The 12,244-nt window shown below is 54.8% G+C and overlaps 3 protein-coding genes across 3 annotated transcripts; 2 read left to right on the plus strand and 1 right to left on the minus strand.

The window, feature by feature from the left end:
* Window positions 1-1,725: 1,725 nt before the first annotated feature.
* On the plus strand, window positions 1,726-2,566 carry B0T26DRAFT_414196 (uncharacterized protein). The gene is made up of 2 exons (XM_060434881.1): window positions 1,726-2,093; window positions 2,158-2,566. The coding sequence occupies exons 1-2, from the start codon at window positions 1,869-1,871 to the stop codon at window positions 2,446-2,448; spliced, it is 516 nt and encodes a 171-aa protein (XP_060292920.1). The 5' UTR covers window positions 1,726-1,868; the 3' UTR covers window positions 2,449-2,566.
* A 1,692-nt stretch (window positions 2,567-4,258) lies between these two features.
* B0T26DRAFT_414240 (uncharacterized protein) lies at window positions 4,259-5,953 on the plus strand. The gene is made up of 3 exons (XM_060434883.1): window positions 4,259-4,276; window positions 4,330-4,672; window positions 4,878-5,953. The coding sequence occupies exons 2-3, from the start codon at window positions 4,486-4,488 to the stop codon at window positions 5,600-5,602; spliced, it is 912 nt and encodes a 303-aa protein (XP_060292921.1). The 5' UTR covers window positions 4,259-4,276; window positions 4,330-4,485; the 3' UTR covers window positions 5,603-5,953.
* A 2,489-nt stretch (window positions 5,954-8,442) lies between these two features.
* On the minus strand, window positions 8,443-9,611 carry B0T26DRAFT_414207 (uncharacterized protein). Its single transcript, XM_060434882.1, has one exon. It carries the CDS (start codon window positions 9,392-9,394, stop codon window positions 8,525-8,527), a length of 870 nt encoding a protein of 289 aa, XP_060292922.1. The 5' UTR covers window positions 9,395-9,611; the 3' UTR covers window positions 8,443-8,524.
* Between the last annotated feature and the right edge of the window lie 2,633 nt (window positions 9,612-12,244).

Here is a 12,244-nt window from a genome sequence, read left to right on the forward strand (position 1 = left end):
GCGGGTGGGGTCCAAAATGGAATTCATCCACTGTCCTGCGCTTCTGCGTTCTGCACTGCAGCCCAGTGCAGCTGATCCACATCTGTGCTACCTCGCACTCGCTGTTGCGCGTATCACAGGTCACACCTTCCAGCACCTCTGTTGTGCGCAGCCCCAGCCCCATGAGGCTTGCTTGGGAAAGCTTGGCGGCTTCCATCCCACTCCACACTATGCCCGATTCTCACGCGTAGCTTCCTCGAACCTCTACTCGAAATGGGTCGACGGGAGCACTGCGATCTACCGCCTCACAACGTACTAAATAAACCTACCGAGGTCTTTAGGTTACTTACACAACCAAGAGGCACAAGCAATACAAGCCAGTATCGCCGTTAATTGGATGGGAGCGGGACGCCAAATGTACTATCTCTCGCCTGGAGGCCCACGGCTCGCAACTCGCAACTCGTTAGAATACGCGAATGAGATGAGAGTGCATGTGCAGATGTGTAAGGTAGACTGTACATGGTACATGCTCCAACCTGTGGTATGGACGGGGTATACCTTCTTGGTATCACAAGGCGTTTACCATATTGCGTCCCGCCTTCTGTATTGAGTCTCTCCGCGGGGCCCGCGCTTGTGCTCAAAGATTGTGGGACCAAATAGGCGGTTGGTGTTGCTGGATGTGGTAACACGAGCCAACATGCTCGTGACTTCCCCGTCGCCCTTTCCAATCCGCCCAAAGTAAGGTGCTACTGACGATTCATGGGCGAGCCCCGGGCAGCTTAATGTCGCAAGTTTTGAGAGCAGTAATGGCAAGCAACAAGTTCAATACATTACAACCTAACCAACCGAGCGAATCAAGCACAACTTGAACAGAAGCTCAGAACTGCCGATAAACCCAAAGCAGCCCTCGTCTCACGTTGTACAGGTGGCTTGCAGCCGTGTCCCGCGTGTGAGTGTTTGTGACAGGGCCACGAGCTGTGCGGCAGCCTCTGGGCTTCATGAATATGTGTGGTTTGAGTCTTGGAAACCAATATTCTTCTGTGTTCGTAACTTCTTTACATGCCTTTGGTTCCTACCTCGCCTTAGTCACAGACGGTCACGTTGTAACACAAAAAATCCCCATCCGACACGGACACCCGCCATGGGCCCATGATGGCCCTCGAGGGCCTCACGGACGGGTAAAAACTATTCCAGCAATGTCTGATTTGTATTACAAACATGAAACTACCTAGCCTTTCGACACTCAGCGCCTGATTAGTCGCTGGCACCGCCGCCAGTCGCGAGCGAGGGGCTCTGGTGTTGTGGACAGCGGGCACTGGTCGTGACCTTGTGTCGCCGACCCATCCGTCGGCCAAATGTTTGGGCAACCTCTGTGCTAGTCTTGATTGGCTGGCTGGTTGGGCGGGCTAGTTATCGCCGATCGGTATCTTGGCTCTCTCGCATACAATATCTGCCGCCCACGTATATTCGGCCGACGCCATCCGCACCATCCGCACCATCCGCAATCAGATGACGACGGTACGGTGCCGTTGTTCGTCTTGACCGCCTTTGAGGAGCGGATGGCAAGTAATAATGGCATCCGTACTCTCGAGCAACCGGCATCAACCTCACAACCCCAAACACCTACCGAGTATCCGTACATCGCAGGCACCCGTTTACAAAGCTGGTAGGGTGGCTGCACGGAAGCCGCCACTAAACAGTGGCATCGTAAACTGACTGACATCGGGCTGCATGGCCATGGCCGCAACGCTAGGTGATGGTTCACTGCATCGGAACTACCTTGATGTAGTAGGTGTTGTATCGTACAGTGCAATACATACCTAGCGATGATGGCATATTGGCGGTCGGACTAGTGCATTGCCTAATGTCCAGGGGCAGAGAGGCTTGGAATGTTTTGCCATACGGCATCTATACCGGCCGAGAGGAGCTGGCTCGGTTTGCGAATCCTCTTGTTTGTTGTAGCTCCATCTGGTGAGGGGCATTTTCCCCTCAGCCCTATGGGGGAGGCCCAAGGACAACTTTCGGCGGCAGCACCGAGCGACGCAAAACAGCAGGCCGACGGGAGAGGTTTCTTGGCATGCATTCAAGACCTACACTACTCCGTACCAGGAAGGGTATGTACATACACCTGTCTCACGTCGCGTGTCGTCCCATGTTAACTCAACAAAGCCAAACTAGCTCCCTTCCGAGCCGTATTGGATACTTGACCTTGTTGCTTTTCTGCAAGACCTGTACATGCGAGTGCGAGACTGGACTTGGACTACGAGAAAGTGTGACCTTGGAACCCATCACCATCGATTGGCAAGTCCAAGAGACAGCCAAGATGGTCCAAGGAGGAGGAAGAGGCCACCACCACCACCACCACCACGAGTGCACATCACATCACAGTACACTATGCCACACCGCCAAAGCAAAAGCCGGCATCCATCCCTCAGCCCTCTCAGCATGCGGGTAGGCGACCCATCGTAGCCCAAACAAGATCTGTATCCCGACATTCAGTCATTGGAGAGAGACGGGGCGGGCAGTAGCACCCGCTCACATCTCTCCAGTCTCCACCAATTCGAAATCGCGGTCTTCACCCAACTTGGATTCAGGGAATAGGACGGACGGTAATTCTATCGTCCCAAAGATAGAACTAGAGTTTCGCCGTCCGAAACAAAAAGAAAAGAAACCCAAAAGTCCCAATCTCCAATTGCCCGTGCAATCACCGCACGTGTAAGCACAGCTCGCGGTTCGGTCCAGCTATGGGGAAATGGAATGGCGCTGTTGTTGTTGCTAGGTTGGGTTGGTGCAGTGCTGCGGACGGATTCCAAATGCGCGCACCCGCGAGGTCATGTTCGTGGGGAAAGAAGCAAGAGCCCAGAGAGAGCTCCTCTTTTTTTCCTTGCTCTGCTGCTGCTGCTGCTGCGAAGACGTTGCACCAGGTCAAGCACCAAGCTAGCTCCCCCAAGCTGTGGAGAAGGTACAAAAAAGCCACCAGCCCTACGGGAAATGCGCTGGGAGAAAATAGAGATATTACAGAGCACGGGGACAAGGGTGGATGGGTGCGCAGATTCAAGGTTAGAGAGGTACATGTACTTGGCTGATGTGTCCACGCCCCAGGGTCTACAGAATGCCGTGAGTGAAGAGGGGAGTGGTGGCTTTTGCTTGGCATCCTAATCGGGTCTAGTTTGAGTTACCGCTCCTTTCTCGCCGTCTTCTCCCGTTGCGGTTTTTACAGCCCTTCGCCGACCCCAAACTGTAGTGCGAATCCCTCTTCCGTCTCGTCTCGTATCGTAGACGAGGTAGACAGACAGACGAGATTGTGCAAAACAAGACCAAGACCAAACCTTCTGGTTTTTAAGACAAAAAAGATATCACGAAGTTGATCAAAATGCCTCCTCGGGGGGTATGAACACATTTTCAGGGGCAGACAGCCAAACTAGGTAGTGCAGTCCCATCGGTCGGAAGGCGTCCTCACAAAACACCCCTTTGTCATTTCTCGCCGGCAGGCCGGTCGGTGCATATTTACGCAAACGCAGCTCGTTGTAAAACTAAATTGAATGTAATGCATTTCTGTATCGAGTCCTCCGTATTCTGTATGAGCTGTCAAAACGGAACTGGGGGAAGCAGCAGCCTGAGGGTGGGTGGGCCGCTTTGAATGTTTGGTTTGGTGCGGCGTGGAGCAAACACGAGCGGCTTGTCCCAAACAGGTCAATTTGCCCTCTTTTGCAAAAAGCATGCCCCGTTTGGATGACGGCCAAGCGCTGATTGGGCGCAATCATGGCCGGGGGGGCGCAATGTCTCCGACGACGTCCCGGCTCCGGGCCTGGAACTTTCACCACTTTCCCCCCCCTCCATGACTATGACAGATATTGACGCGCCCCGGATCGGGCGTTGCGTGGCAGCGTGGCTCGCTTACGGCGCCAGGTTAGGCATGATTAGCCGCGGCCAGTGGCACTTTCCTGCGACTGTCGTCTGTCAACTGTCCCGAATTATCTCAGGAGGCCCGCCGCCGTCGAGGGCGTTTGCGGCCGCGGCTTAGAGGCGTTTGCCCCCCCTTCTCCTCATCTCCCCCCTTTCCCGATCCGCTATCGCCGCATTTGGACTGACGAATATCGATGCCTAGAGAACGAGTTTCTTTGCCTATGGTGGCCAAGAAGTCAGGCCTTTGGGAGTCGGGGGCGTCCTCGAGAGACAGAGAGAAGACAGCACCGCAGTGTGTCATCGTGTCTGTGTCTAATATCTCGTGTCGCCCGAGAATTACTGCCTCGCACAATGCGCAGGACATGAGCGCCAAGATAACAGAACATGGAAGGTGGCATCAACAATGCTCATCGCTCAACGTTCACCACGCTCATCAGCCTCCAGTCTCCACTCGAGTTCCAATCTCACACGCATCTCACCGCGGCCGACACAAGCCGCGACCCCCTCCATGGGGGAGTCCCTGTCAGAACTCACTTGCGGGAGATTCTTGTGGCCTCCGGACCCAGGGCTAAGGCTCTGGAACGGTAGCTCTCACGCACCATGACGGCCCCCCAAGCTGCCGGCATACGAATCAGAATCAGGTCTGGTCTCGACCTTTTAGCGTTGGTGTCTCATCAAACCCCAGGTTTCAACCTTCCCCCGGCATCGTGGGCTGTGCGATCCCAGCCACAGAGAGCCACGCGCGCCCAGAGCCATATGCCAAGCGATATCTCGGCGGCCCCCCTTGGTGAGCAATAGACGTTCGCTGCCGAGACAGCTTCATGGCCGTGTCCCATCTTCGCACCTTGGCCTGCTGCAAGGTGCTTCTCGGCCAGGTCATCATTAGGTTTTTAGTTTGCTGGCCAGCCCTGCATAACAATGGGCTTGGCAGGATAATCTGGCGCACCACATTCTTCCTTGTCTGGGCTGACAGAGACCGTTACCAAGCAAAGCAAGCGCAGGCTATAATGTGGGTCGTATATCGTTCGAGAGATTACAGATTGGTACGGAGTACAAGCCCATACTGCTTCGCGGGCGTCTGTCCAACCACACCCAAATCAACCCCTACCCCCTTCACCCCCTTGAAGACAGACAACATCACGGCGGCGGTAAAGATCTTTTCCTCTTCAGGGCTGGCAGTCCCAGATGCCGGGAAATACCCGACATCGAGCTTAGCAAGATGGGGAATCTAGCTGGACCAGAATGGCTGGCTGGCGGCCTAGCCCTCTCCCAAACCAGCAGGTCGGAAACAACCTTGTGGTTCTCTTGTTTCCTCCGGGGCGGTCTAGAGCATGACATGTCCCTCTCATTGCCCGCCCGCGTGCCGCCCGCGCCTGCCCTCCCTGTCTGTCCATATCTCGAGGTTGAGAGAAGCGGTCCTGTCTCCAAGGTGAAAGACGAGGGGGGTCGGCCACAGGGGATTCGAGACAAGGCGGCTTGCTGTCATGGTCTTGAAACAAACAGACACCACAACGCCAGTGCTAGATGGCCCATCCGCCGCCCAGGCCGCCCTTACAAATATGTTACGTTAAAAGGTAACAAGGTGAGGCAGCCACTTTCCAGGTCTGGTAAGGAGGCCATGTGTGGTCTTGGTTCCGTTTACAAAAGGTCTGAAGGGGGCGTTCTTTTGCTTCTGTGCATGACGGACGCGCAGGCTCGGATCGTTGGGGTTGTGTGATTTGGGGGTGTGTGTGGTATGTGCGGCGGCGTTGAGCGGCGGGAAACCACTTTTACCATTCTTGGCATTTTTAGGCGGGCGGCGGCCTGTTCTCTCGGGCTGCCGCTCGAAACATTTCTCACTAAAAAGTTTTACGAACATAACAAATCTCACCCAAAAAAGAACCACACACACACACATACACACGCACCGACACCGGCACACGCCGACACACGCCGACACACCCAGAGTGGATGGATGAATTAAAAGATGACTGAGTTGTTCGGTATCACAATATGAAATAATAATGTAATCACTAATAATTAAGAGTATCACAAGCAAAAAGAGTGAAAAAAGATTGCCGCGCAGTAAAATAAAAACGGAGCCGGGAATGGGGCCAAACCAAATTGCCGGGATGCTCTTAGGGCTGCATGATCATTCCTACTTACCTCGGGTTGCGTGCACGACTGGCTCCCCTACAGCGGCAGCGGGCGGGAGCCGGCATGGTCTGTGTCTCTCGTGAAGAAACCAATCGCCGCCGCGTGCTTGTCTGTCTGTCCCCCCGTTCTACTGCAAGCTCGGTTCAACAACAGCAGCGCCTTCATTTACACAGGGCTTAGAGCCAGCCAGCCAGCCAGCCCTTAGGCGGTTAGGATAGTACATACCCTAGGTAGGCGGGTTCCGGGGAGGATTGGAGCTTCCACCTACCTAAGGAAGGCTCCATTGACTGGTGGGGATTCGTGAGGACGGAAGACGGAAAGACGGACGGGAGAATATGCAGTGTCCTTTTTTTATTTCTTCCCTTAGCTCATACAATCTATCTCTACATTATATTTCATTCTCCACTCATCAAGCCTGCGAGCGAGCGAGCGTGGCTACGTTACTTACCTAGCTGGTAGGTGCGTGGCTTGGCTGCTGGGTGCCGTACATACATACATACGGAATAGCTCGGGTGGCTTTGACTCTCGACAGAGGGTACTAGCCGTATCTTGAAGAAAGAAACATGGCATCGCCGGTTATACCGGTCTATCATTCGTCATATCGCGAAGAAACATGGAAGAGAGATGGACAAGGACAGGGACCGTCAACGTGGAACGGGGATGAGGTCTCTCGGTGCGGGGCCCTTGTTCATTTCTTCCACTTCAAGGTTCCCGTCAAGCCTCGATGGAATGGGCTGATATGGCGCGCGGGGGGGAGACAAATCGCTCCGGTGCGTTCGCCTGTTTCCATTTTTCGGTTCGCTATTTTTATTTCAACACAGAATCACGTTGCCCCAGCCAATTGTACGGAGCATGCATGATGCATTTCGATAACAAGGGGTTTTCGGCCGAAGAAACCGGAGAGAAGAAGAAAAAAACGGGCCGCGATCCTTCGCAGCTACGTACTCCCCGTGCATGCATGATTAATACACTTCGGAAGGAGAGAAAAGCAACCGGCCCGTCCGTTCGGGCCACCTTTTTTGTAAATAAACTCACTCCTGAGGGATGCAAAACCCCCGAGATCCGTGTGGGGAACAAAAACGTCGTTGAGGAGATTGAGATGGGGGCGGCGGGCGCGGCGTGATTACTGATCTGGATCTGGATTAGTTAGGTAGCTACGCGTTGGGGGGCTCTTCGTCCGTCGCCGACTCGCCGTCCACTACCAAGCCAAAAAAAAAACCCCCCCAAGCGGCGGACAGAACCCGGGCTACGGTATCCGAAAGGACCGGCGTGGAAAAGTTTAGCGCGTGCCAAACAGGGGATGGGCAAGGTTAGAAGACTCAGGGGCGGCAACGGGAAAACTATTGCGAATCGAGACAATGCTAGTGACTACACAGTAATCTCGGGCATCGGTGCAGCGTGCTTTCTGAGCTAAAATCCACTTTTGGTTAAATTCGGGTCCCGTCCAAGGTTAGGGTTATGAGTGTGAGTTGTCTCTCGGAGGGAGGGAGCTGCGGGACTGGAAATGATGAAAGGGGAAATAAAATGGAAAACAAAATAAACCCGCCGATGGCTGCCACAGCTACCTGCCTACGAATTGCTGCTACTGTACCCTTTCCCAGAAATAGAACTGTGGTTGGTAAAAAAGCCAAGCATGCACAGGAGCCTCAGCTCAACGAAAGTCTAACAAGCTAGAACAAACTAAACACGCCCATGCATGCATGCCCCTTTTTGCCAAGTGCATGGCAAACAAGACTCTTTTTGACGCCAGTCTGTTTCGCACAGCGCCAGCCGACAGAGTTGTTTATACTTGTCATGTTACAGCAGTCGATTCTGTTTTGTTCCCCCCTTTGCAGCTTCTTGAGACTGCTTCTTGTTTGAGGGCATCCCCTTTGCATGAACTTGTTGCTCATGCAGGGTCATTTCCGTGCAGCGCCGTTTTCGTGCATTCTTTGATCCAGCTGTCACTCCCCTTTATCTGGGGAATCTGCAAAAACACTATGCATGTCGACAGTCGGCGCGGCAGCCCCTTGACAGAAAAAGACGACGACGACATCGGATGGCTTACAAAGATCCCGTCTTCGTTCTCGTTCTCGCCAAAATTGTCCGCCGTGGGCGAGGAATGGTACGATAATGAAACAAAGCATATGGGATAGAGGTGGCACGCACAGCTCCTCTTCACGACTTCATACCCTTGCCTCAGCTCCTGATTGGTTAATCTCATCAACCCAGAAAGGGAGGTCGTTTGTAACACAAATCTCCTTCTCTTTGGTGGCTTGAGAAGCGGGGCGGCGTGTTGTGTAAGCACCTTAAGCACTTGGCTGGGGAATGGTGGACATGCCTGAGGTACAAAGTACATACAGCGCAGAGGCCCATCGACAACGCCGCGACCTTACAGGAGGTACATGATCGTGCTGGCATGTAGCCCTACGAACTTCCGTTCCAAGCTAGCGGGTTCTCCCTTGAAGCCTGGGCAGTGATAGGTCCGCTACTAAGCACACGCCGGGGTGCACAGCTGCTGATATCAACACCCGTTTGATGTAGGACGCGGGAGATGGGGGGAGAGGAGAGGGGAACCTCGGGTGAGCTCTAGAAAACGGCCTGCTTGTTCACCGTCGGTGTAGCAGGTCAGCCACGTGTTTCCGGTCTTACGACCTGGGTGCTCGGGAGGCGTCTGCCGAAGCACAGATGAAAGGAAGAGGCCTTCTCCGGAAGGCTTGGAGAGGCGGTGCCCCCTGACCATTGGTCGGCGGCCCCTAATAGCAGGAGACAGCAACGGACGGAAATGGACTTGACAGAAGAGGGAAGAGTTTCCTTTCTCGATCGGGAAATTTCCCCTGCGACGAGAGCTGCCCACGTCGGGGAAATGAAGGTGTTTGGTAAAGCATGCAGCCCTTATTTCATCTGCACCCGCGTCGGCGACCTGGAGAGGATGTTTTCGTTTTGGATTACCAGTTGCATGATGCCACGATCCTCGCCAGGATCGTCCGAGCAACATGCCCGCGGCATCAATGAGACGAGAAAGCCAACGGCAACCAGAGGCAACCACGAAGCACGTGCGGCATGCTGTTGCTTGATGCTTCAAGTTCTGACCGGGAGCCTGGAAGGAATACAGACAGTGGTTCCCGCCTTCGTTGGACATCGAGAAACCGACTTTCAAGGTCAAATCCCGCAGGGCGAGGGCGGACCAGATCTGGGCAGGCAGGACTGTCTGAACGAGTCTGGGCCCCTCAAATTGTTTCAGAGGTGCCAGCGAACTGCCTCTCGGCAGGATAGCAATGGGTTGGCAGTCAGCCATGCCCAAGAACCCCTGGGCGGTTGGGGGTTCCTGGGGTGACGGTGCGATCCCCGAAAGGGGCAGAGAATGGGTTGCAGAGGTCGCCAACTTGCCCATACTATGATGCTATATTGGGAGTCCAAGGTGCTGTTTGTTGGAGAAAACCTGGTGCCTAGGGGCTAATCCCCGGTGGAAAATAACGTAACGGGGGAGTGTCCTGGGGCATTTTCAGAGCCTACGGGGTGCCCAAGGCTACTGCATGGCGTGCGTGCGTCAGGCGACGGCGAGCACCGTTCAGAGGAGTGTTTGTGCTGGTCCCGAGGCCGAAATAGGGTTCGCGTCAGGGGTACGGGGCGGTAAGGCTGAGGCTCAGGTATGGGCGTGCCCACCCACTGCTGGCCTCTGCAGCGTTGGGGATGATTAATCCCAGTCGAAGTGCTGTCGGCCCAAGGCCCTCCAGGAGAGGAGGCGAGATTGCGCCGCTTGGAGGTCTGTCCGAGGTTACGAGCAGTCGCAGCTGATTGGCCGATCAAGCTCTGGGGATTTTGGGATGGAGTGGAGACGGGCTCGAGGACTGGACGAACGTCGGAACCACACAGCGATCCACATTGCACAACCGTCCGACTTTTACTCGAGAGTCCACACTTATCATTGCCCGTTTGCGGATCTGCAGATAGCAGCGGCATGGCTCGGGGTACAAAAACCAAGCAGCGGTGTGTCGGGCGAGCGGACAGAGCGAACTAGTGGTGGCCAGCGAGACGAGACAAAATATGAGAGCGTCGTAAACAACCGTTCGCTGGCCGTCTCATAGGGCCCGAAGGATCACAAGAGTTATTACTCCTCCCGCGCGCGGGTGACAGCCTAGGTCGCGTTGCCGCAGGCGAGCACGGATGCTTAAGGTAGGCAGTTGGCTCGCGCCGTGCAGTGCATTGCTTGGAGGCCTTGGGAAGGGGGACTTGGAACCGGGTCTACGGCGATGTCTCGTTAGGGACGGACGGGGCGGGGCAGCTAAACCGTCTGATACGAGACGAACGGAGAGAAATGGGGAAGGATGTGGTGCGTGAAAGGCGGGTCGACAGCGCGGCCGGGGCCTCTGAGTACCATACCAGATGCCAGATACCAGATACCAGATACCTCTAGCGAGGGAGAGCAGTGTGGTGACTGGTAGTGGTAGGTGGTTGGCTCACAGGACTCAGTAGGAGCAGACCGCCATGCTTTCCAGCAGCAAGTTTCCGTGCTCAATTCTCTGTAGGTAGTCTGTACCGAACAGTAAGTCTCACTCAAGGTGAATAAGAAGCTGGAAGCAGGGTTCGGCCGACGTGGACCACCCAGCCGGGAGGTCGCATGCACAGCATGCACGGGTCTCGGTTCCAAATCCACTACTCGGCAAGGGATGGAGTTGGCTGTGTTGCACTGAGCAGTTGACTATTCCCCGAATTGCTGTCGGTGACGGAAGAACGAGCTAAAGGGTATCAGGCTCGAATTGCTGCTGGTGCTGGTGCTGGTGCTGAGAGTAACTGCCCTGAGGTCCGCCAGACGAAAGCGCCTCGCTCGGGTGCTAGCGTTGGTGCTGGTGCTGGACTGTGTAGAGTGGATCTTACTTCCCAGGCAGCAGGATTTTCCCCTCATAGACTGGTGGGACTGGCCCCGCCCCGGTTGTCTGCTCGAACGTGTCGGCCTGATGCGGAGGGGCCCCCAAGATGAAAAAGCTTATTTGATGCCGTGACTGCCCAATGATCGCATGGCCCGCTTATTTGTCATCTTCTATTTATGGGCAACACCCATTAGCAAGCAGCCGCACGTGGCATTCGCCTGAGGCAGCCAGCCTTCATCGTGAGGCTTCAGTGAGCCCAGGGCACGGACAGGCACAGGCCCAGGCAAAGGAAAGAGTGGCCAGGTACGCCAAGACTGACTGCCTGATTCTTTAAAGTCAAATCTGATCGACTTCTTTCAACGACTCCAGATCCCTTTCCAGGTTGCCAGAATAGGAAAATGTTAGCCTATTATGGTTCACTACTACACTGACCGCACTACAGCTAGTCCAGCTTGGTATCCATAACCCATAACTACCTTACCTTTATCTACCTCTACCTCTTACTGTATCTTCCATACTACTACTGCGTACGGCTACGTATGCTAACTACCTAGAGCATTGTCTGCTTGCTCGAGGTGTGTGCATCTTGGGTGCGCCACAGTATGCCAGTCCGCTGCAAGAAGTGTCATTACTAACAGCAACACACATTCGCTGCTGCACATGCACCCGCTAAACCCAAGTTAGCTTTATCGGGAGGTAAAGCTCGCCCAGCTGTCAAACCTGAACTCTGTGCCGTAGGGTCGGGGCACGGACGGCCCCCAGGCCCGGGAGCTGAACAGGAGAATCTTTCTCGAAGCCGGGGCCAAGGGTTTGCGCCGCAGACAGACGTCCGACTGCGAGCCATCGCTCGCCGGGAAACCTTGACTTTGTTGAAGCGTCTGGTCTGTCCAACTGCACTATTGCCATGTACCTTGGCTGGGCCTCAGATTGGCTATGGCTGGCCCTTGACAACCTCCAGGCACCAAGTAGGTAGGGTGTATCTGTACCCATCACGGCACGTATAAGTCCACATCTCTTAGCAGCTAGGTGCTGCTGAATAAGGTAGGTAGTATACCGTACTGGCTTTGGCCAGCTTCAGCTGTCCTCGGCTGTCCCTCGACGCCAATGGAACGAACTCCGGAATCCTTCGTGTGGACGACGGTGCCCGGTTACGGATATCAAAGTTCAAAAGTTCCTGTTGTAGTCCACACATCCTGATCGGTCCTGCCTAACGGAATGCCTGGCAGGTCGCCGGCACATCGCCGACCCACGATGCCTACTACCTACCCCAATTTAATTGCGGCGGCGCAAATGAAGCAACGAGCCAGCCAGCCAGCCCACCCTCCGTATTTTTCCCACGTCTAAATTGAAGCTAAGGTACATCGGGAAGCTGC

Source organism: Lasiosphaeria miniovina, assembly GCF_030549165.1.
Source record: "Lasiosphaeria miniovina strain SMH2392-1A chromosome Unknown B0T26scaffold_6, whole genome shotgun sequence".
Classification (NCBI taxonomy): domain Eukaryota; kingdom Fungi; phylum Ascomycota; class Sordariomycetes; order Sordariales; family Lasiosphaeriaceae; genus Lasiosphaeria; species Lasiosphaeria miniovina.